Source organism: Leptodactylus fuscus, chromosome 8, assembly GCF_031893055.1.
Source record: "Leptodactylus fuscus isolate aLepFus1 chromosome 8, aLepFus1.hap2, whole genome shotgun sequence".
Lineage (NCBI taxonomy): Eukaryota > Metazoa > Chordata > Amphibia > Anura > Leptodactylidae > Leptodactylus > Leptodactylus fuscus.
Genome location: NC_134272.1, coordinates 62,771,575 through 62,797,973, shown reverse-complemented (window position 1 = coordinate 62,797,973; position 26,399 = coordinate 62,771,575). Strand labels below are relative to the sequence as shown.

At 38.4% G+C, this 26,399-nt stretch overlaps 1 protein-coding gene across 2 annotated transcripts in view; it reads left to right on the top strand.

Annotated features, from left to right (window-relative positions):
* The window catches only part of PDE1A (phosphodiesterase 1A), a 210,838-nt gene that overhangs the window by 163,502 nt on the left and 20,937 nt on the right, over positions 1 to 26,399 (top strand). For both annotated transcript variants that reach the window (XM_075283805.1, XM_075283806.1), the window contains exons 2-9: positions 1,386 to 1,499; positions 3,610 to 3,792; positions 4,073 to 4,139; positions 5,683 to 5,799; positions 7,288 to 7,428; positions 24,442 to 24,542; positions 25,572 to 25,697; positions 26,212 to 26,313. In XM_075283805.1, the coding sequence (XP_075139906.1) occupies positions 1,386 to 1,499; positions 3,610 to 3,792; positions 4,073 to 4,139; positions 5,683 to 5,799; positions 7,288 to 7,428; positions 24,442 to 24,542; positions 25,572 to 25,697; positions 26,212 to 26,313 (951 nt within the window). The remainder of the gene's footprint in view (positions 1 to 1,385; positions 1,500 to 3,609; positions 3,793 to 4,072; positions 4,140 to 5,682; positions 5,800 to 7,287; positions 7,429 to 24,441; positions 24,543 to 25,571; positions 25,698 to 26,211; positions 26,314 to 26,399) is intronic.

Here is a 26,399-nt window from a genome sequence, read left to right as displayed (position 1 = left end):
CAGCAGGACTCCAAATCCATACTGCAGACAAAATGTCCCATACACGTTGAAGTAACACTGGCCAAAAATTCTGCAGGATCGTTGAATGTGTCTATGGCAACTCTTCCCGACAGATAATGTTAGTAGGGTAAAGATGGATTGGGAATGTTGAATTTCAACATGTCTGATCCTTTTTTCTCCAAGGAGATAAGCTCCTAACAGAGGAGTCAGATTTTACTCCTCTCTCCCCATTGAAAACACATGTGCACTCAGCCGAGCTCAGCAAGGCTGAGGATGGGGGGAATCAAAAGGTATAGCTGTCAGACAGCCAAATAAACTTTGGGTCTTTGCTGCTCCCAGGGTGCTCACCATATGGAAGTCCAATCCACGGCCTAAGGAAAGGACACGGGATGTCACAGGTGATATATGTGACTGACGTCCAGGATAATTTCCTTAGGCTGATCAGTGGCTTCAGCAGTCATGTGAGACAAGGACTTCCTCCAGAAGAAGCAGTGGATGCCACTGGACCAGACCAGCAGTGAGGGACAATGGAGCCCCAGGGACAGGTGAGTATGTTTTTGTTGTTTTTTTATATTAAACTTTTCCTGACCTCCTTGTTCAAAACTGAATATGCTGGTCAAACCCTTTAAGCTACAATGCACTGAAGTAAAATGTACTAAATTTATGAACAAGTTTGCGTCTCTTTTGTTGCAAAAGTTTGGCTGTAAGTACACCAGAAAAGCAAATGTATGCCTGCTATGTGAAAGATTTGCCTCACAACATATGCCAAGTTTTGGAATAAGTAAATCTGTCGAGGTGCAGAAGGTCATTGTCCCTTTAAATCCCATAAACAAGTCTTTTAATCTTTGAAAAGTGGAAGGGAGGCAAAAAAAAAGCAAAACAGTTGCACATTTTTGCACAAATAGGTCTTGCAAGAAATTTGAGGCTGACACCAGAACCCAGAGACATCCATGTGTTCATGTCTGAATTAATTATTTGGTTATTAGCAACAGACAGACCTCTTTGACTACGTTGGACCTCTTCAGGTTCTGTCAAGGGAAGGGAATCCAACATATCAACCCATGATAGGGTCACTAAACCCCCTTGTCAATTGATTTCCCCTTGTGAATTGGTGTCTCCATTGCAGAGATCTTGCTGTTTTTGTCAATATACAAATATACACCCTCATTGCTCCAAAAAGCTATTGTCTAGTTATACCAGTATGCGTTCTTGCTTATGTATACTGTAATCTGGGAAAGCTGGGTGATGATCTGTGTGGGCCTAGTTATGATTGGAGTAACTAGTTGAAGCATGAGTACTTCTTACCTTGCCATTGTAATGGGCTTGCTATGACTTTGGCCTAGGGTGTATCTTAGTAACAGCATTTGCTACTTTCTTCTTCCCAGATTACGCTGTTTGGTGAAGCAGCTCGAGAAAGGAGATATTAATGTGTCTGACCTGAAAAATAATATTGAATATGCAGCATCGGTGTTGGAAGCTGTTTACATTGACGAGACCAGGTAGGATTCAAGGATTATTTCCTATTTATATGTGATTGTACCTCTTGGCTGACTAATATGTTTCTCATCTAACCTATAATGTCACTCTTAACAGTTATACAATGGGGTTCCTTGGGCCAAATAGAAAAAATGGGGGGTATTTTCCATGTGTAAAGGCCATGTGATCATCCACTCCTGGTTGTATCATAAACTTTACTATTTCCCACATATCACTCTAGAAGAAACACATCCAATAAGCTTCCAATGATCATACTTAGTTTGGTTAAAGGAGTTGTCATAATTGTATATTTTGTATAACAGCAGAGGCCCAGGGGAGGTGAGTAAATATAATAGGAAATGTTCACTCACGAGGTCTGAAGAGGAGAGGGAGCCACACCGGAGCCCAGGGGAGGTAAGTAATACTTTTTATGGTTGATCACCTCTCCTGGACCTCCACTAACTGAACAGACCCCAGAATATAGTAGTAGGTTATGGGTAGCGAGTTTAGATTTCATGTTAGAGCACTTAAGGTAGATTGCAGATCAATGGAATTTCTCCAAGGAAATAACAATATCAATGAAATAACCTAATCATACTATATATTGTGCAGTGTCTATTAAATGAATATATGCTATGGATCAGGTCACTTTTTGACATTTCTGTTTACTTCTACAAGTCATGACACACACTATAGGACTATATATAGTTTTCGTACAAATCCATCAAGTGCCTAAAGCGAGCAGAGTATGGTAATACCAAAGGCTATTTTAAGCATCATCTTATTAGACACACTCTTCCTAGTTGTTCAAAGGGAGAAAAAGTCATTTCAGAAACTGTTTTCCCTCAGGTCACGACCCTAAGTCTAATCTTGCTGAAAGTCTTGTCTTAAAATAGTCCGGTCTCCATCCATGGCGTTGTTACACGTTCATTCGCTAGATGCTTTTGAAGATATTGCTTTACTATCTGGCCCATTAAAATTCTGCGAATATATTAATATTTCCTCAAAGTTTAATTACCAGTACCTCTATAGATATGATATGAAGTTACTGTAGTCTCAGATCAAACTTTGTAGTTCCGGTGACTTTTACCAAAAAACATTAAATTGGTTCATAGCAACACCAGGAATATTGCTTAGGAGGACACCGAGGGTGCAGAACGCAAATAGAAGTTCATGACTTCACAGCCATGACAAATTTAGTCTCTATGTTGTGAAAAACAGAAGCAAGTTTAGCTCCAAAATGTTGTATCTGATCAAGGCTCCATTGGGACTTGTTGTATGACAGAAGAACACATTTCCCTATGGAGACATGATAAAGTCGTGTAATGGTTAGAAAGGAGCGAATTGATTCAGCATGAACTGAATTCAGTTCAAATTTCCTTATCAGAAAAAAACCTTCAGAAAAATTGCTGAAAATGGCCGGATTACTCTCCGTCATTAAAAATAGGTCATTGACCTAATGTCCAAAAAGTAACTGATCTAAACCAGCTATTGACAGGTGTATAGCTATCTCTGGCTGGATCGTGTGGTCCAAGAAGTTACTCTCAGTCATTGAAACTGATGAACATGGTCTGGAATCGCTTCTTTAAGATGGTTGTTTGTTGGTAAATTTTCCGAACAATTTTTTTGGTTGAAATCTTCCACTTTTATCATCTCGTGGCACAATATGTTGCCAAGGTGTAAGTAAGGAAGGCTACATGAGCAAGTGAACCTAAAAAGTTGGCTTACATTGACTGCAGAATGAGAATTTCTGTAATTAGATAAAGCAATTGTTGCCTAAGTTTTAATTAGTAGCACCAACAATAAAATATGCAAAGTACATTTAATATGTTTCGCAAGATTTTCCTAAAACCCCATTGGAAGACCAGATCAATGCATAAGCGAACTGCAAAAACAGCTGTTACACATAGGCTTCTATATAATCTTATAGTTCTTATAGTCACTGGGGTCCGTCGGGTGTCTGTAGTTTTAACACTGAACCCAGAGGAGGAAAAAGTTCTCCGTCCAGCACTTTTTCCTCCACCGATTTTCAGGCAGAGACTCCGACGGAGACTAAGTCCGAGATGTGAACATAATCTTAGTTTATTTTAACATGTTTAATTTTCTTATGTTTTTATTATATCAAACATATAGGAAACTATTGGATACAGAAGATGAGCTTTCTGATATCCACACAGACGCTGTTCCATTAGAAGTACGGGACTGGTTGGCATCTACTTTCACAAGGAAAATGGGAATGAGACGAAGGCGCCCAGAAGAAAAACCAAAGTTTCGTAGTATTGTCCATGCAGTCCAAGCTGGCATATTCGTTGAAAGGTAATTCTTATTTATCTTGCTTCCATTATGCGGATGGCATTAGCCTAGGTTTACCCATGATGTGTTATGGGCCTGGGATTGGCACATGTAAAAAGACCTTGAGCCTCTACATTTGGTACATGGAATTCTATTGGGGTTTTTTTAACTGTAAATTTTTATTGAGTTTTCAGAAATTGGAATAACAGGAAAAATAAGGATAAAAGTACTGAAGAATATAAAACAATGTAGTAGCAGAGTTTTATTGTTATATATCACTTTTATAATTTTTTTCTGTTTTTAGGATGTATAGGCGATCCTCCAATATGGCGGGGCTCACCTACCCGTCTACTGTCATAGCATGTTTGAAGGTAATGAAATATGACTACCGTATTTATAGCGATGATTTATGGGATTTCCTGTCTAGAGAGCTGAGATCAGTTCTGCAGTACAGTATGTGGTTTTATAAGAAAACAAGGATAATTGGGCCAGATTTATTAAGACTGGCATATTGTATGTCAGTCTTAAGAAATGCCAACTGGCCTTTATAATTCAATCATATGTCCCTGCACTAGAATGGAAATCTACAAGGGTAGTCTGAAAAGATTCTGACCTCCACATGTAGATGGCAACACTCGTCAACCAAAGTTGGGGAATGTGTTCGCACATGTGTCGGAATGTACATTTGCTGAACTTGAGCAATGTTTTCGTTCGTGGTTGCAGTTTCTGGCCGCCCCGAACGTTCATCGTCAACCAAGCTGGTACGGCCACGTTTAAATTCAGCTGCCCAAAATCTGATGGTGGTACGTGATGGTGCAGAGTCCCGTACACAGTGTCCAACTCGTCTTTAATTTATGAAGGTGTATTGCCTTTCAAACACGAATATATAATGACAGCTCGATATTCGATTTTATCCATTTTCACTCGCATCGACTCACTACAATGACTGTCAAAGAAAAACCGCTGGTGCAAAATGGCTGAAATTTTTGTGAGTACCTTCCAACGCATGCGCGAACACATTTCCCAACGTTGGTTGATGAGTGTTGCCATCTACATGTGGAGGTTGTAAACTTTTCAGACTACCCTCGTATGTAAGTTAGGAACCGGTGTAAACTTCTATTATAACTCATGCCAGAAAACTTACATGAGTTATACATGAATCTGTTGAGCCGAGACATCCCCAGCCTGCCCCACACTGCCCATATTCGCACAATGTGTCAATTGAGGTGTGGAAGGGGTTGTGCCACATTTTTGGAACGGGAAAGGGAATTTGCACCAAATGTGTGCCATAATATTACTCCTCTGCACCAGTTTTCTAACATAGAGAGGGATTGATTGACGGAACAATGTGTGGGGTTGAATATTTCTGGATCTGTACACAGTGGGGAGAATTGATCAATTCCAGTTTTAATACATCCTGCATCGACAGAGGAATTTACAATGGGGTGAGGGTAGAAAAATGTCATAAATGATTATAAACCTGGAAGGGCCTATGGTCTAATGCAGTGTAAAAATGTCCCCTGTAACAATTTTTGATCCAACGATTTTTGTGTGACTTTTTTATCACTTTTCTAACATAGCGGCTTGGTACATGTGCCTATTAGTTGATCAGTGGGGGTGTCGGGTGTCAGATCCCAACTAGCCTCATAGTGATTAGTTATCCTAAGAATAGGTCATCAGTATCAAAATCTTGGAATACCCCTTTAGGTCACAGAGGAAAATTATAATGTAAAAAAAATAAGTCTATGACTAAAATGCCATATATGTACAGTAATGAATGTACTTTACTGTAATTTTTTATTATCATTATTATAAGTAGTGGTACTAATATTAGTGATGGTTTTTGCATTATATAATGCATATTGATGACAGATTTATGAAATATTTGTTTGTATTTCTGTATTTTCCAAACAGGAGGTGGATCAGTGGTCATTTAATGTTTTTTCTTTGAATGAGGCGAGTGGAGAACATGCACTAAAATTCATGGTCTATGAATTGTTTACCAGATACGACCTTATCAATCGCTTTAAGGTACAATCATTCATTTTCTGCTGCATTCATTTCTATTCACATTGACATTCATCATCCTACAGTCCTAAACTACATAGACAAATCCGTCTTATTTTGAGCCAATATTGGAACAGGAAATGTATCACTGCATGACTGGGCAAATTTATATTTAAGAATTTTGAGTGACAACGGATGTGGATGTTGTAAAGAATTTTAACAACTTAAATAAAGGTGTCCTCGTAGACATAGGTGGCATTATATATCACTAGATAGCTTTGCTGGTATGGGCCAGGGTATCAGAGATAACGGTGCTGATAGTTCGGTACTGATATCTCTCCACTGTCAGAACGGTGGGCCTTACAACCTATCATCATCACTCGGCTGTGAGGAACACCCCCTTGACTGTACTTTTCCATAGCTTTGTACTGTCAGGGGGCGTTCCTCACAGCACAGCAATAATGCTAGGTTCTAGGGCCAGCTCTTCTGACAGTGGAAGGATATCGGTAGCAAAACTAACGGAACTGATGTCACTGGCACCGGGGCACATACTGGCAAAGTGCACTGTCAGCTTTCTAGCATTATGTCTACACTGGTGTCAGAGGACGTGTTTAAATGAAAATATTTCAAAAATATACATTTATTGTTATGTTTTGATCCTAAAGAAATTCTCTGAGATCAGAATATTTATGGCTTATTGTTATTGCCAGTCCAGTTCTTGGCACCCTTAGTTATTAGCAGAACTCTGTGGGCTCTTCATGCTATTCACTGCTATTAAGCAGACAGTGTGCATTAGACCTATGTAAACAATGCATGGCTTCGGTGGACCTCCACCGATTTGGTGTTCATGGCCTATCCAACCGCTATCAGTATTCTGATCTTGGGAAACCCCTTTAAGGCAGCATTAATTTTAGGCCCTACATATAGAGCCTCCTGAGTGCATTGTTTGGTGCCTCCACTGGGAACCCTATAGTCTGCTAGAAGAAACTTGTGTAATACAGAAAGCATTAAAGACCCCAGTGCCAAATAAGAAGGTACAAGTATCCCTCATAGACTATAAGCCCTCGCGGGCAGGGCCCTCTATCCCACTTTGCCAGTCGGCCATTGTTAGTATTATATTTGTTTGTATATTTTGTATACTGTATGTAAACCCTCAAATGTAAAGCACCATGGAAATAATATAATAATGTACAGCACCTTGGAATTTATAATAATGTACAGCACCTTGGAATTAATGGTGCTTTCTAAATAAATATTTATAATACTAATATCACACATAGCACATGGTGTTGTAAAACATGTTTTTTTTACATGTATTCCATATGCATCTGTGAGAAAAACTCTACGTGCCTCATGATGAAATTAGAGACAAGTGTATAACAGGGACTGATTTTTAGGGCCACAGCATTATGAATTGGCCTGGCTGTACTCTGTGTTGCCGCCTTATGATTTTGACCATCATATTGGACTGTGTGAGGACGTGTATAATATAACCTCTCTAACCTCTTCTAGATCCCTGTTGCCTGTCTTGTATCATTTGTGGAATCTCTGGAAGTTGGTTACAGCAAATACAAAAATCCATACCACAATCTGATTCATGCAGCTGACGTTACCCAAACTGTGCACTACATATTGCTTCATACGGGTATCATGGTAAGTCACTTCATCATATCCCTTAAAGGGACTTGACTCTTTCAGACCAATATTCAGAGACAAAAGTCATTGTTTATATAATTTATAGTAGTACAATTTTCCAATATACTTTCTGTGTCAATTTCCCACAGTTTTCTAGATCTCTATTTGCTGTCGTTCATTCTGCTTACTTCTAGCATATAAAATTCTGACCATGGTCACATGATATACAGTCCATAGTCACGTGATATATAGGCCATGGTCTTCAAGATAGACCAAATAAAAAATTAAGCCTGGACAACCCCTTTAAGTAGATTGAATTTGTTATGCAATATATATGGGAATGCGGGTGCCCCCCTGTGTAAATGAACATAGCACTTTTATGAAAGGGATTTGATCACTATTACAACTTAGGATAGGGGATAACCTGTAGAACAATGGGTGTCGAACCACTAATCACAAGAATAGGAGAACCCTTGCACCCCTTATGAAAGGAGAAATGGTGACGTAGACGTGCCGCCGCTCTATTTTATTATTTGCTACTTCTAACTATATATCATAAGGGGCTTATATGTCTCTACATATCGACAATTGTCCAAACATATTGACAGAGGTTGAATATATTCATATGCAATATTCCCCCTTTAGCAGTGGCTGTATACAACCCAAATTGGATTATTTTAAGATTTCTACTGAATTATGCTAGGTTCACACCTGTGTTCGGCTTTCTGTTCGTGGGGTCCACTTGGGGACCCCATGAACAGAAAAGCTAATCCACTTCAAAAAGCTGTTACCCGCAGACACCATAGACTATAATGGGGTCCGCTGGGTTTCTGCTTGAAAAATTCTGAGAAAAAAGTCCTGCGTGTTTGACTTTTCTCTCCGGATTTTTAGGGCAGAATGGGGAACGGAATCTCTGAGTGGAGACCGGGTGCAAGTGTGAACCTAGCCTTAGAAGAACATGGCTGCTTTCTTCATAAAACATACCCAATAAATAATTTTCTGTGGAGCTGTAGAGGGTATATGGGGCAATGTAAAAGTCAGGGAACGTAACTTTGTATAGACTCTTCACATTGTGTCCATTTGCCAATAACATGGTGTATTATACATTATCATATGACTTATATGGACAATGACATATGACTGAGCACACTATACTATAATTGATATCTAATCTATTTATATCATACTCATTCAAGTGATTAGAAGTCAATGACACCAGAATCAGTAACAGCAATAGGATTACTGGTGCTGTAAATCATTGGGTTATATACAGTAATCTTATGTGATGGCTGATATTACCACTTCTGCAACTTCTAACATGATAGCGTTGGTCAGCGGCGGTCACTGTACCATATTATAGGGCCTGTGTTGTTGCTTGGACCTCCTCTATAGTCTGCTTATTATGCATAGATAGCCAGATGTGAATTCGTCATGGTCAGGTATCGTGTATGGGAAACTGGGATCTGACTATTCCTATACTTACTGATCATTATTATGATGGGTAAGCGTTATGGGTCGCCACATCTTCCCTGCCAAATGGGGATCCAAGTTCTTAGTGTTGGTGAAGGTGAGACTATTTGATACGCAGTAATTGTGAACAGTAGAGAAAACCTTTTCAATGACAATTTAGGTGAGAGCTTGATTGTTAAAAATCTTACTGTCCTCTTACATAGTCTCAGCCTCCTCTTAGTTGTAAGATGAGTTTTCCTTTACATTGTAATTTCTATATTCCTTGTGTTATCTTTTACTTCTCCTCATCTTTTGTAATATTTCACGGATCTGCCTCAAAACTTCTTCTTCGATAACATTTTCTAGTATTTTCTTACCAGCTGCCAGATTATATAATAGATATATATACTACACTATATCCTATACATCCATATTACCAATGAAATAAGGAAAAATTGCTACTTATCATTAATGTAATCTTACAAATCTTCTGAATTCCTGAAACACAATGTCAACAATGCAAACATTTTATGCTGCTGTGTCTGTTGTTTTGGTCGTTTGTAAGACCATAAAAAAGAACATACTGTTAAGGTTGTAACATAGGCTGTGGCCCCTTTAAATCTGCTGGGTCCACAGAGACGAATTCTCCCAAGAAACTGTGCTTTAATTTATGTGCCAGTCCGGGTCTTTATAATCCCCCTCCATTTCTGTCTTCTGTGCCAGCTATTGGTTTCACCATTTTTTGCTACCGTCCCAGTTGTTTCCTGTTTGTGTTTCTGTGGCTCTGACCACCGGACCGTATACCTGGACTTCTCTTTGGCTTGTGACTCTGCTGAACTTACTTTCTCTGGCATTTGACTCCGGCTACGTGCCTCGACCTCTCCTTCCATCACTTGTTCCTGTACTTTGCTGCTATCTGACAGGGATCTGGTTACCTTCTGCTTAGGCCTGAACAAGTTCCTCCTGTCGGTGTCCTCCACTGCTCCTCCTGGCACAGAATGCACATGTCCAGGAAAAGTGTTCCCCTGTCTCAGGGTTGTCTCTGGATGAGCCTGGGGCAGAAGATGGTCCTCCTGGAGGCTGTAATGGCTGAATGTTGACCCAAAATCCAGTAGCTGGGGTGCAGGGATGCTCTGCACTCTGTACTGCACAAACTCTACACTGGAACTGAACTAAACCCTGGACCAAGGGTCGCCATGCAGACAAGTCTCCTACAACCCCGGCTAGCGACTGGTGATTGGACATGGCTGAACCAAGGCAAGTGTTTAACCACTTCCGGACCGCCCATAGACTATATACGTCCGAGAAGTGGTTGCCTAGTTCTGACAGGACGTACCTGTACGTCCATCAGAACACAGCAGCTGCACGGAGATCGTGTAGCTGCTTTCACTAGGAGCCGGCTGTAACTTAAGCCGGAGCTCCCAGAGAGATAGCAGGGAAGATTTATTACCTCCCCTGCCTTCTCGATCGCTGTGTATACAGCACTCAATGAGCGCTGTATACACAGCTATGGACGCAGCCATAATTCAGCTGCCCTCTGACCCGGCGGACACGTGATCCGCTGGGAGCAGAGTCTTACCAGAGCTGCTGGGTCCTACAGGACTCAGATCAGCTCAGTAAGCTGAATATACAGTGTGCAGGAGGCTGGATTCCTCCTGTATCTGAGGTTAAATGTACCAGCCCTAGTTATAGGAGAAATCAGCCTCCAGTACAAAGAAATAAGTGATCAGATGTCCCCAAAGGTCTCTTATTACCTTATGGGGACACAATCTGAAAAAAATAATAAAATAAAAATATAATAAAGTTTTAAAAAAATGTAAATAAAATAAAAAATAAAAAATACGCTAATAAAACGCCGTTATTAAAGGTTATAGCCCCACCCCCGACGACACCATACAAAATAAAAATTACTGTAACGGAGAGGAAAAACTATATTATAAAGTTTTTCAGTGACACTTTGTGTTATTAAATTTAAAAAAAAAAGAAAAATTGAAAACCAGACACAATTTCCCTCCTATTTTGTTTATATTTTCCCAGCTATAAAAAAAATTAAAACACATTTGAAAATAAAGATAACATAAAAATAAAGCCCTATGTGTCCCCGAAAAAAGACGCAAAAATTATTTGACTGAGACATACGGGAAAAATGTTACAGCCCTCAAAACCGCACATACAAAATAAACCTAAAATGTGTCTGGTCCTGGACCACAAATTGGCCCGGTACTGAAGTGGTTAAACAGTGAAGGGGAAAATAACAAAGGAAAATCTGCAAACAGTGACATGTAACATAAAGGATGGGACATACCAACATAACCCAGAGGTACAATAGACAAACACTTGAAGCAATAGCACTTTGGGATGCTGCCACTGAGGAAAAGCAAGACTTGCAGCAATTTTTTGTCTTACAAATTTTTGACAGTTACTATGACAGAATCTCCAAATGGAGACTTGGACACAGATATGAGCCCATACTTAGTGATATGGTAGACCATGAATATTGTAAATGTCCAGCAGATCTGAACTGAACCCAATCACCCCAAAAGTGTCCTGTGGTCTGTGTAAGGTTTGGTCGTGGTTTTGTGTGGGTTTGTAGTGTTGGTGGAATATCGGTAAACTGTTCACTATTATTTAAAGTTCCCAGACTTGAGACTTTTTACTTTTTTTTTTTTTTATTTTATTGAAGGAATGGATTGAACACAGGAATGACAAGGCAAGGGGGGCCAGGAAGGGGAGGGGAGGGGGGAGAACAAGAAATTACCAGGGATCAGGGAAGGAACTCTGGGGGATGGGGAGGTTCTTTTTTTAGGATTTTCTTTTTGGTTTTCTTTTTTCTTTTTTTCTTTAGGCTTTGCCCAGGAGTTTCGCCTTCCTCAGCCCGTCCTCTCTTTCCAGATGTTGTTGGAAGATCTGCAAAATGACACAAATTCACAATGAGTATATACATATATACTGTAATATACTATGATACACTACGTATAAGAGCAAAGCATATAGATTTCTCACACAGAGTATTTACTACTTACCGGGGCCTCCAGCGGACTCCTGGGCCTGCAGCTCGGCTTCCAGCTGTTGTATTTGCCTTCGTGCGTTTTCTCGTTGTTCTAAAACAAACAACAAGAATCTTTATTTACAACATTTCACTAAAACTCGCACATGAAAATCTATTCTAGAAATTCTGACCAGAGTTCAGGAGACTGAAAAGTGAGAGTTGCTCATCCTAGGTTTCTGATAGCAGATTATAATGATGACTTACCCTCATATCGCCGCCTCCTCCTCCTCCTTTCCTGTTCGGCACGATTAAATATGGCCTCATCCACAACTTCATTCACCACGATGTTATAATCTACAAAGTGATCAGATATGATAACAAATATTACAACAGTTCTGAACATTGATGGAGCGACTGTCATGTAAGTTACTATCACTAGATGATTTATAAGTCATTATATCATGTACTATATTTCACATTTCCAAACACTCTGGACCTGTTGTAGTCAATGGAATCTGTTCTGTTTTAATGTCTTTAAAAAAGGATCAGTCACATTCTCATGGTTTTTATTGTATAGTAAAATCATGACTGTAGTGTGAATGGAGCCTAAGTCCTATCTTATTGTAATGTCTCATTTGTCTTATAAATGATACTTACCACCACGCTGTCCCACCACTCTGTCCTCTCCATCTCTGACCGCAGAGATCCCTGCAGAGAAAGCATAAAACAATCATAGGTGATTGAACATCAGGAGGGGACAATGGTGGTTATTATATAGTCACTGACTACAGGGAAGGATCTGCTACATGTAAGCCAGGTCTCATTGTATCTTTCCCATATGTAATGAGGTTGTCATGTTCTATTTCCCTGATATATTAATCTTTATACTTTGTTTATTGTCAGTATAAATCAGTAGTAAAATATCATTTTCTTATTGCTGCTGCCCCACCCCCGCCCCTCATTATCCGCCATATTCTGATTACATCATAAAGATCTACAATGTAGAATTCTAGAATGTTCTGTCGGATTCTACTGATTTACTCAGATAACCTGTTTTGAGTTTTACAGATTTACATAATAGTGAAATTTCCACCATTTTCATGACTTTTCTGGTTCTGAGCTCAATAAGAAGTAATCCAAGCACAGACCCCTACCTCCTCCCCATTGTACATACAGCTCCGCACTGTGTTTTTCACTATATCACATGTAAGGGTCACACAGGAATGTTCTGCTATGGATACTTCTTTATGGAATTATTTCTTCATTTCACAACCATTTCTCAATGTAACATTTCTGGGTGAAGCTAGACTTATGGGGTAGTTGTTCTAAAATATAGGGTCACCAGCCCAAGTCTCTAAGCCCCGTCCAGGACCCTGCTGCAGCCTATAGATTGATATTATGAGGTCCAGCATTTTCCTGATTGTATTACTAACTATACAACAATCCATGAGATCCATCACTATTCTATACCATGCTGTACTTCCAGCTTATATAGGGCCTATCTGCAGGGGTTTATGGGCGGACAACAATATTTAATAAGGATATATATATATGTATACTCAGCCTGTAGAAAGGAAGTAATTCTATATATCAAGGGGGTAGTGATAGGGTGTAGAAGTAGCAGTCACCGCTCAGACCTTATGGGTTCTTAGAGCCCCCTCCCTAAGAAGGCGCTAATATTATAAATGGTACATGGTTGGTGGCGGCCCTGTTACAGATTTTACATTGGGCCAATGGAGCTACAAGACATGTTTCTTCTATCTGTCAATCTATATTTCTTTACTTACCAATATCCCCAACTCCCAAAGTTAGATCCATAAAATCAATCAACTCCATTTTGTCGCAAAGTAACAATAATGACTGAAGAATATCTCTGCAGATTCTGTTATAGATGTCACACTGATGACATCACACTGTTCTGGAATGTTGACCTTTGGTGTGACATAATGCCCTCATTTACATAACTTGTAGTCTAGGAATGTATATAGTAATGGAATATATACTGTACATAGTAATGGAGTATATACTGTACATAGTAATGGAGTATATACTGTACATAGTAATGGAATATATACTGTACATAGTAATGGAATATATACTGTACATAGTAATGGAGTATATACTGTACATAGTAATGGAATATATACTGTACATAGTAATGGAATATATACTGTACATAGTAATGGAGTATATACTGTACATAGTAATGGAGTATATACTGTACATAGTAATGGAATATATACTGTACATAGTAATGGAATATATACTGTACATAGTAATGGAGTATATACTATACGTAGTAATGGAGTATATACTATACATAGTAATGGAGTATATACTGTACATAGTAATGGAATATATACTGTACATAGTAATGGAGTATATACTGTACGTAGTAATGGAGTATATACTGTACGTAGTAATGGAATATATACTGTACGTAGTAATGGAATATATACTGTACGTAGTAATGGAGTGTATACTGTACATAGTAATGGAATATATACTGTACATAGTAATGGAGTATATACTGTACATAGTAATGGAGTATATACTGTACATAGTAATGGAGTATATACTGTACGTAGTAATGGAGTGTATACTGTACATAGTAATGGAATATATACTGTACATAGTAATGGAGTATATACTGTACATAGTAATGGAGTATATACTGTACGTAGTAATGGAGTATATACTATACATAGTAATGGAGTATATACTGTACATAGTAATGGAATATATACTGTACATAGTAATGGAGTATATACTGTACGTAGTAATGGAGTATATACTGTACGTAGTAATGGAATATATACTGTACGTAGTAATGGAATATATACTGTACGTAGTAATGGAGTGTATACTGTACATAGTAATGGAATATATACTGTACGTAGTAATGGAGTATATACTGTACGTAGTAATGGAGTATATACTGTACGTAGTAATGGAATATATACTGTACATAGTAATGGAATATATACTGTACATAGTAATGGAGTATATACTGTACATAGTAATGGAATATATACTGTACACAGTAATGAAGTATATACTGTACATAGTAATGGAATATATACTGTACACAGTAATGAAGTATATACTGTACATAGTAATGGAGTATATACTGTACATAGTAATGGAATATATACTGTACACAGTAATGAAGTATATACTGTACATAGTAATGGAATATATACTGTACATAGTAATGGAGTATATACTGTACATAGTAATGGAGTATATACTGTACATAGTAATGGAATATATACTGTACACAGTAATGGAGTATATACTGTACACAGTAATGAAGTATATACTGTACGTAGTAATGGAGTATATACTGTACATAGTAATGGAGTATATACTGTACGTACTAATGGAATATATACTGTACATAGTAATGGAGTATATACTGTACATAGTAATGGAGTATATACTGTACATAGTAATGGAGTATATACTGTACGTAGTAATGGAGTATATACTGTACGTAGTAATGGAGTATATACTATACGTAGTAATGGAGTATATACTGTACATAGTAATGGAATATATACTGTACATAGTAATGGAGTATATACTGTACGTAGTAATGGAGTATATACTGTACGTAGTAATGGAATATATACTGTACGTAGTAATGGAATATATACTGTACGTAGTAATGGAGTGTATACTGTACATAGTAATGGAATATATACTGTACGTAGTAATGGAGTATATACTGTACGTAGTAATGGAGTATATACTGTACGTAGTAATGGAATATATACTGTACATAGTAATGGAATATATACTGTACATAGTAATGGAGTATATACTGTACGTAGTAATGGAATATATACTGTACGTAGTAATGGAGTATATACTGTACATAGTAATGGAGTATATACTGTACATAGTAATGGTGTATATACTGTACGTAGTAATGGAATATATACTGTACATAGTAAAAACGTTTTGGAAGAATGTTCTCTGGTCAGATTAGATAAAAGTAGAGCTTTTTGGGAAAATAACGAAAAAAGAGAAAATTGGAAGGGCACTCACCCACATAGAGGCTCATCTTCATAAAAAGGCTTCCTTTATTAGGGTATCACATCTTAAAAACAATTCTTGTAGGGAGGGAAGAACAGCATCAAATGGCAAGAAAGGCCATGTTTTGGGGGTTGCTTTGCTGCCTCTGGCACTGGATTGCTTGACCATGTGCATGGCATTATGAAGTCTGAAGACTACCAACAAATTTTGCAGCATAATGTAGGGCCCAGTGTGAGAAAGCTGGGTCTCCCTCAGAGGTCATGGGTCTTCCAGCAGGACAATGACCCAAAACATACTTCAAAAAGCACTAGAAAATGGTTGGAGAGAAAGCACTGGAGACTTGTAAAGTGGCAGCAATGAGGCCAGACCTGAATCCCATAGAACACCTGTGGAGAGATCTCTTGATGGCAGTTTGGAGAAGGCCCCCTTCACATCTCAGGGACCTGGAGCAGTTTGCCAAAGAAGAATGGTCTAAAATTCCAGCAGAGCCTTGTAAGAAACTCATTGATGGTTACTGGAAGCGGTTGTGCGCAGTTATTGTGTCTAAAGGTTGTGCTACCAAGTATTAGGATGAGGGTGCCAATACTTTTGTCCGGCCCATTTTTGGAGTTTTGTGTAAAATGATCAATGATTTGACTTTTTTTTTCATTCTCTTTTGTGTTTTTTCATTGCAAGAAAAATAAATGAAGATATTAATACCAAAGAGTTTGTGCTTGCAATCATTTTCTGGAAGAACACGAGTATTATCTGACAGAACTGCAGGGGTGCCAATACTTTTGGCCAACACTGTACCTTTTTTATCTCCAAGTAAAATCTTACCCAGAAAAGTACATTTTTATCCACATGTACATGAGTTGTTTGCTGCACCTTTGGTGTGGCCGCACATGCCACAATACCTGTTTTCACCCATGGTCACCACCCAGGAACATCCTGATAGTTACATAGTAGATGAGGTTGGATGAAAACATCAGTCCATCAAGTCCAATCTATAACCCTACAATCCCCTATACTGTTGATCCAGAGGAAAGCAAGATAAACCCCATGAGGCTCATGCCAATTGCCTCATTTCAGGGGAAAAAATTCCTTCTCGACTCCAATCTGACAGTGAGTATAAAAACCCTGGATCAACGTGTCCGAAAAATCTAGAGTCCATAACCCTTCATATAGTTTTCTTCAAGAAAGTCATCCAGGCCCTCTTTGAACTTGTTCAATGAATCCGCCATCACCGCTTCCTGGGGCAGAGACTTCCAGAGCCTTGCTGTTCTTACAGTGAAGAATCCCCGTCAATGTTGCTGATGAAACTTTCTCTCCTCCAGATGTAGAGGATCATTGGAAAGTTCTTTGTATTGTCCCTTCATGTATTTGTACATTGTTATTAGATCTCCCCGTAGACGTCTTTTCTCTAAACTGAATAACCCCAAGTTTGTTAATCTATCGTTGTACTCCAGTCCACCCATTCCCCTAATCATTTTGGTTGCTGGTCTTGGCACTTTTCCAAGTTCACCTATGTCTTTCTTGTATATCGGGGCCCAAAATTGCGCACAATATTCTAAGTGTGGCCGTACCAGTGATTTGTATAGAGGCATAACTATGTCCTTGTCATGAGAATCTAAACCTCTTTTGACGCATCCCATAATTTTATTTGCCTTGGCTGCAGCTGCCTGGCACTGGTCACTAAAGGTAAGCTTGCTGTCCACCAAAATCCCTAAGTCTTTTTTTATTGGCAGTCTTACTCAGTAATTTATTATTAAGTACATAATCCTTCATTTTGTTGACCAAAGTGCATAACATTACATCATTTCTCATCATTATGAGTTAGCCATTAAAAAAGGTATCAACTACTGAAGACTCAAGTTTTTTTGTTTTTTATATAACATTACATTTGTCTATATTAAACTTCATTTGCCAAGTCTCCGTTCATGCTTCCAGTTTCCTTAGACCCCCTGTAATATTCTGATATGTGGCAACTACAGATGCTCCGGCAGATATGACCACTCCAAGAGTGCACCAAACAAACATTGATTTTCTTGGTTGCACTTGGACACAAAAAAGATATTTTCACTCTGCCACTTACTGCCCGTACACCAGCATATAAGTGGTTTGGAAGCATTGCAAATAAGTTCAAAAAGCAATATCAGATTCCATATAAGGTTTTTCCCTATTGTCTCCCTCCAGTTGTCCATGGTGGATGATCACGCCCCCTACCGATCAGACTAAATGAGACAAACAGGAATTAATAGTTCGATAGGCCTTATCCACTACATAGGGATTAAGGCCCATATATAAAGGAAGTAGAAGGACCAGCAACTCAGATTCGTTGGTGAATCTGGCACTAAGGAACTGCGCTCCCCTCAATGGTTAGTAAACACGGTTTTATTGGCAAAAAAACCTCACACAACACGTTTCGGGCGTCAGACTACGCCCTTCTTCAGGTGCAATAGTTTCTACAAAACCTTTTTTGGACTGTCCTGTAAGTTCAGGTTCTGTTGATTTTCTGGGTTTATCATGTTTATCATGTGTTTTTTTCTATACATTTTTAATATAGAGTACATTTGATACATGGGATGTTATATTTTATTTGTAGAAACTATTTCACCTGAAGAAGGGCGTAGTCTGACGCCCAAAACGCGTTGTGTGAGGTTTTTTTGCCAATAAAACCGTGTTTACTAACCATTGAGGGGAGCGCAGTTCCTTAGTGCCAGATTCACCACCGAATCTGAGTTGCTGGTCCTTCTACTTCACATATATACGCCTGCGAGGTGTTAGGAACATTGCTGCTCCATCTGACTATAAAGTTATCACAATCACAGAGTTGTGACTTTGGTTCACACCTCCCGAAGGTGAGCCTCATTCCTTTGCCAACTATTCTATCTTATTGAAAATACTACATTACGGTTTGCTCGGTGTCTGCTGTTCCATTTTGTTTTTGAGTTTTACATTGTGCTTATCATATTTTTCATCAATATACATGTCTTTTCCCAAAGTAAATAGGTTTAACCTGTTTTATATTTTATTATATTTCATTTCCTTTCTTTCTGTTAACAACATATCCTGTCTCATTGGGGTACAGAGGAAGTTATAAAGTCATATTTACATGATAAATAATGTACAATATGTGCTTTAGACTCCATTGTATTTGTCAGTGGTATATCTAGAGTCAAATGGACCCCAAAGCAAACTTTGGACCACCTTCCCCATCTGCTTTATACCCCAGATGAGGGAAGATGCACTTTTCCTTGTTAATACAGTAATATACAGATCCATCCAACTATGGCTTGAGCCTCCCTACCCATCTCAATTGAACATGCAGTTTTGATGCGCATGCGCTGGAATCCTAAGAACAGCGAGGCTATGGAGTTCTATGGAGTTCTCTGCCCCAGGAAGTGGTGGTGGCGGATTCATTGAACAGGTTCAAAGAGGGCCTGGATGCCTTTCTTGAAGAGAACAATATTACGGGTTATCAATTCTAGATTTTAAGCAAACGTTGATCCAGGGTTTTTATACTGACTATCAGATTGGAGTCAAGGATTTTTTTTCTCCTGTAATAGGGCAATTGGCATGAGTTTCATGGGTTTTTTTGCCTTCCTCTGGATCAACACTGTAGGGGATTGTAGGGTTATAGGTTGGACTTGATGGACCGATGTCTTCATCCAACCTCATCTACTATGTAACTATGTTAGATGTCCCGCGTCACACTGTACCTGCCCTTTCAGATTTGCCCACTGCTGCATACCCTGTCCACATGTTCCATATGTAAAAAGATTGTCACTTTACAATATGAAACATAAATATGGACATCCTCAAGATTGGTTTTCAAGATCTTAGTTACTCAATGGGAAGCCTTCAATGTTTACTTCCAGCAAATAAAAATTTTCTCCAGGTCATGTGATGGACACACAAGTGTCAGACTACACGTTCAGAGATCAAAGCATATCTTCTAATAACTCATCAACTTTGTGATCATCAAATGACCAGGACAGAGCTTAGCTCATATTTTCATACTAAAACGAAATAGGTCTCTTTTAACCCTTTTTGTTTCTGTCAACATAACAGAAGCAAAAAAGTTTCAATTCATTTTTGCTCTGGAAATCAGTCAGCCTCCAACCACTGGTATTAAAAAACCATCGATTTTCAGGACAACATTCGTACAACATCTAATCCAGGACCACCCATGTTATGCATAGTGTGTGACTCATAGACGAGGTATAGTCCAATAAGGAAAGGGACTGCCAAAATGAGAGATTAAAAGAAGATGACATTAAATATTGTCACTTGTCATTTCAACAAAATTGTTGCAGAATCCGTCAGTCAGATGAGAATAAAGGCGGAAACAACTTGATAAATGGTGGGCGAGGGTCTGTAACTTGTGGAGGCTTCAGGTCGTGTCACAGGATGTCTGACATATAATAAATAGAGATGAGCGAACAGTAAAATGTTCGATATTCGTTTTGAGTAGCCCCTCAATATTTGACTACTCGAATCGAATATCGAATCCTATTATAGTCTATGGGGGGAAAATGCTTGTTTCAGGGGTAGACAACATTCTATCAAATTACACTTACCAAGTCCACGAGTGAGGGTCGGGCTGGATCCTCCAAGAAGTCTTCTCCGTGCAGCATCCCCGCGGCATCTTCCGGCTCTGAATTCACTCTGCCAGGCATCGGGCCTGGTCAGAGCCGACTGCGCATGCCCGCACTACAAGAAAATGTAGTGCGGGCATGCGCATTCGGCTCTGCCCAGGCCCGATGCCTGGCAGAGTGAATTCAGAGCCGGAAGACGCCGCGGGGAAGCTGCACGGAGAAGACTTCTAAAGGTAGGAGAAGAACCAGCGTTGATTGGCTGACTGTATAGCATTCGGCCAATCAATGCTGGTTCTGCATCGAACTTTTCCATTCGAATAGCGAGTGGTACTCGATCGAGTACTTTGAATACCATAATATTCGATCGAAAACCTACTCGATCGAGTACTACTTGCTCATCTCTAATAATAAAGTAAAATCTAGACTAATATTTTCTCTGCCTCATACCTGTTTAATATTGGGAACGTATTACCTTTAATGGATCATTACTAGGACACCGATCCTCTACGAGACCTGATACGTTCCCTACCCTGGACATATGTTTATCCTGAATATTAGAGTCTGATTATTTCTAACATGGTTTCCAATAAGCATCTGCTATGCTTAGAAATTGTCACGTTGCATTCTCTTCATGAAATCTATCTCCAGATTCGTTCTACATTATGTTGTAGCTTTTTCTTTTTTTTTTTTTGTTCTTTTTCTAACTGCTTTTGAAACTTAAGCTCAATCTACGAGCTTGTTTACATGTCTGTCTATGAGGTGCGTGTTCGCGTCAGAATTTCTTTTGCCAAAAATAGGATGGGTTGTCAGCTGAAGGAACAGAAAGGCTTGGGAAAAGATTTCTGCCTCTTATTTTTCTGCTGTGATCCAATATTTTTTGTTAAAAAGGGAATCATAGCAAATGTAATAATAAAAGGTATCGAATGACTCCCCGAGAGGGCCACAGTTTCAAGGGGTTGCCTATAAGGTTATACAGATTTCAGAGAGAGACCCTCTCTAGGAGCCAGCACAATGGGCAGAGTATTATTGTAGCGTTATATAAGTAATTTAGTAAGGTTATAGTGTACATGGGACAAATTTGGACGGAAACGGTAAACATTACCAATGAGAGCCAGCTATGAAGGACAAAGTTTGTTGAGGAATGGAATTGACTTACAGTACAGTGGATTTTGGTTTTTCGATTATACCATTTGGGGTCGCAATATGTACATAAAATAAATATAACTATATAATTAAAATATCAATAAATATATATATATATATATATATATATATATTTATTTTTATTATATATTTATTTATTTTATATACATTTTATAACATTATGTATCTTTTTTATATATTTATTTTATATATATTTTTATTATACATTTATTTGGTGATATATTCTCTTGATATATTTATATATATATTTATTTTATATACATTTTATATATGAGGGTAATGTACAAATTACCTTATAGTATCAGACATCAGTAGGACAGCCATCTTGTTTTGCTAATATGAGCTAAAGGAGTTATTCAGTTTCTAATATTGTTGTCAGACCCTCAGATATCTATCTACCTTTCCTAAGGATAAGCAACAATATTAGAAACTGGATAACCCTACTACCATTAGGGTTGAGCTGATCTTGAGATTTCAGGATCTATTTCAAAATCCAATTTCCAATCATTTTCCAGCTGATCCCGATCATGAAATTTGCTCGATCGCCGAACCGGATCCAATCTTTTCCGATCCCGATTGCTCAACTCTAGTCAATGCTTCTCTATGGGAAAAGTCACTTTTCGGGTTGAACCGATCTTGAGATTTCAAAATCTGATTTCCGATCATTTTCCAGCTGATCCCGATCGTGAGATTTGCTCGATCGCTGATCAGGATCCGATCTTTTACGATCCCGATCGCTCAACCCTAACTACCATTCATCCTGTGGAATACTGCCTGAAAAATAAGTCCCCATACTCGGCTGTGTCTCTGAAGAGCTGGGTAGAAAAACTGAAACAGCAAAGCAAGAATATGTATCACAAATGCCGAATCAATAATCATGGGGCTCCTTTTCCTTTTGAAGATGGCTCGCAGTAGATCTTGAACTTTTTGTGTGCACGCTACACTTTTTTAGGCACGTAAAAAGAAAATCTATATTTTAAAGCAAAAAGCAGTATCCGATATTACAAAATGATTTTTTCTTCTCTTTAGTCATCACTCCCATAAGCAGACAATTCAGAGACAAACATTATGATTAGTGTGACTGACACATGACATATAGAAATGCATGCATAGTCAAAGTAGTCTAGAAATCTTCAAGACATGAATGCAAAACTATCATTACTTGTCTGTGTCTTTGAAGAGTCAAGGTAATGATATGCCTGATGTGTTGTAGAGTATAGGAAACCTCTATTTCTGGTTTTAAATTAGTTTATATTGAATGTTTTATATATATAAATCTGAATCTAAGTTTTTGTTAAAGGGAAGTGTCTAACTAAAGGATAAGTCCTGTATCCAAAGCAAACTACAAGGTTTCTGCTAAGCCCTGCATGAGCTATATGTCCTCATTGTTATAACCTATTTAAGTGCAATTAGGCTCAGGCTTCAGTTGCAAAAAAAATAAGTGAACCCTTTGGGGTCAGAGTCTAACAAACCATGCATGCTCTGGCTGAGAGATCATTGGCATGGTTCAGAAGGGGCACTATATCTCCTTAGCATGCTACCCCGTCTGACTCATGTCAATGACCTCTCTGTCAGCCAAACCAACACCCTTCTTCACACTGAGGGGCAATAACCCAGAAACTGTAGATCAGTGGTTCTCAAAGTGGTCCAGGTGGACCCCCAGGGGTCTCAGCCGCGACGCAAATTTCCATCGTTAGATCTAATCTTCACATTTTTTGACGAGTTTTGGGAATATGGTAGAAATGTAACAGCAGGGGCTCCACCGAAACCAGTAAAATTTTGAAAGTGGTCTACGAGAAAAAAAAGTTTGGGAACCTCTTCTGTAGATGGTTCTGTTTTCCTTTTAGAAAAGATGGGGCAAATTCATTATTCATCAGTTTTCTGACAAGGATGGATGATGTTGAGGTTCACATTTGGTGCAAGAACTTTAAGCCCCCATTCATGCCTTCCCTGCTGGGGGATTGGGCTTGGTCAAAGTGGCCGCTCCTCTTTGATCTGACAGATTTATCGTAAGTCACGTCAGTTTTCTGGCTTGAGTTACAATGAATGTCCATGGCTGTTTCCATTCTGGCACAGGGATGGTAGACAGATTTATGAAAGGGCTTTAGTCTCTTCATAGATCTCCCATTCCTTACTCTAGTATAATCTAGTATAAGATTGACTTACAATATTCCAGTTTTAATAAATTTGCTCCAATGTCTCTAGGTTTGATTGAAAACCAGGCATTGATCTATAGGGAGCTGCCTTCCAATAGGTAGTGCAAGGTTGAGTTTTCCTTTTTATATGAAGAAAAATTTATTTACATATTAGTTTCTTAAGAAAAAAAAAATTATGATCAGTTCGTTGAATCATAAATAGAGACAAACAGAATCTAACTAAATTCACTAAACAGGCAGCACATAAACAGTTTTACTTTTATTGAACAGAGTGAGAGATTCACTAGAACGCCACATTTTTTTGCTGCAACATTTCCATCATGGCCAAACCGCAGCGTTTACGTCATGTGGAGCCCCGGCCTAAGGCTAACTTCACATGACCAAGTTTCCCCTGTTTATCAGATTTACCAGCATGCCAGGAGCCGGACTCCTACCAGCAGTTATCTGTCCCTGCCTCCCAGCAACCTACTGTCCCTTACTAAAATCGGTATTCGAGAGTGTCACTGGGAGACAATCAGATATTTATGGCTTATCCTAAGAATAAGCCAAAAAAACAACTAATGGACAAACTGAGGTCCTCCTTATGTTTTTAGAAAAATGTTACCAGAAATGTATATTAATTATGACCATATATAATTCTGGATTTTTGCAGCACTGGCTCACAGAACTGGAAATTTTGGCAATGATCTTAGCTGCTGCTATCCATGACTATGAGCACACAGGGACCACCAACAACTTCCACATACAGACAAGGTAAGATCTGTACACTACCTTGCCTACATCTATTATCATTATAAAACTTAATAATTGGTACATTTATGGTGAGATAGTTTGTGTTTGATGAGGTCTCCAAGCTCTTGATATTGTACAAAGAGAATTTCTAATGTGATGAACCAGTCCTTCCATTATATCACAGAACAAGTTGGCAACTGGCTCAGTCTTTTTGCATAATATTGTGTCACTATAAGAAGATTTTGTTGGTGAATTGTGCACGCCAACTGATACCCCAATAATAATCTGCACGCTAAAACCTGGTTCTTCTTGCTAGTCTTGGACATATTTGCAGGGAATCAGAAGAATCACCAAGGGGCACCATAAAGAAGTAGAAAAAAAGCAATATCCAAGACTGGAAAATATAAAACAGTATTCAATTGTGGGACTATTGGACGTGGCTGCTTTAGCAAAGTCGGATATATCCACTGCCAATGCAAACTTTCCAGAGCTCAGGCTTGATGAGATGATTGGGACTGACAGCTTGGCTTTTCACATCTAAAAAATTACTAAGTTGCATTTGCCGCCAACAGCTATGTCACGTCAAGTTCATTTCGCTTGGAACATAGGAAATCATTTTAAATTGTTCTTTTTCTCAAACCCTTTTAATTTTATATAGAATTTTTGAATTTTATTTTAAATATCATTTCAAAATATTTTTTTGGCCATGCAACATTGTTCATCAAAATATACAAAAAGATAAATCTCCTTCTCGGTGCCGCCGTAACAGCCGCCATGACAGCAGGAAATCTGTATGAGGAAGGGGGACTGAATCTAGTAAACTAGACATAATGCATTTTATGGCATAAATAATAATACAAAAAATAACAAAATTATTAAATAAAAATAGTAATAAAAAAAAAAGTGTGCGTAAATATAAAAGTGACCGCACAAATACATACACATGGCGGGTGATGACTTTTCCTCAGGTAAAAAAAATTCTATATGAAAATCAGATTAAATTCTCGAATAATTTTACAATGTTGTTTCATTTTTATTTTTCCTGGCTAGGTCTGATGCTGCAATACTGTACAATGACCGTTCTGTCCTAGAAAATCATCATGTAAGTGCTGCCTATCGTATTATGCAAGAGGATGACATGAATATTTTGGTAAATTTGTCCAAAGATGACTGGAGGTAAAATATCACATTTACTAAAAAGTTTTCCATATAATGTTTGGACGGTTTTACTAATCAATTGACTAATGTTATAGTATTATATCCCAGGTCCTTGACTACTGCTGAGGCCTGTGTTATTATAGGGCAGTCACAATGAGGCCTATATTCTAGTCACCGACATGTAACATACTTGCATTAGTATAAGGCCTTGTACACAGATGTACTATTGCACCGGCTCTGTAACAGCTGAGATATATACTCTATATCTGTTCCCCAAAGAAAGATACTTTGAATAAGATCTTGCATTACAGAGACCCCAGAGTATAATATTGTTGCTTTGGTTCAGACCAAAACAAACTGGAAAGTTGATTCATTGACCCAAAAACAAATCTTTAGAGGTTCTCCCATCTCTACTGGTAAATTTCTAATTGCATTATATTAAATTCATTGAAATCTGGAATATAATAACAGCCTGTCAACATCAATCCCATCCAGTTATGGATTCTAATGTTTTGCTTTGCATTTGTTTCAGAGACTTGAGAACGCTGGTGATTGAGATGGTTCTATCTACAGATATGTCCGGTCACTTCCAGCAGATAAAGACCATGAGAAATACATTACAGCAGCCCGAAGGGTAAAGAATACCAAGATGTCCTCTGTGTTGTTTTTATAAAACTGATACTATGTCTGTCTCCCTACAACACACATACAGTGAAGCAA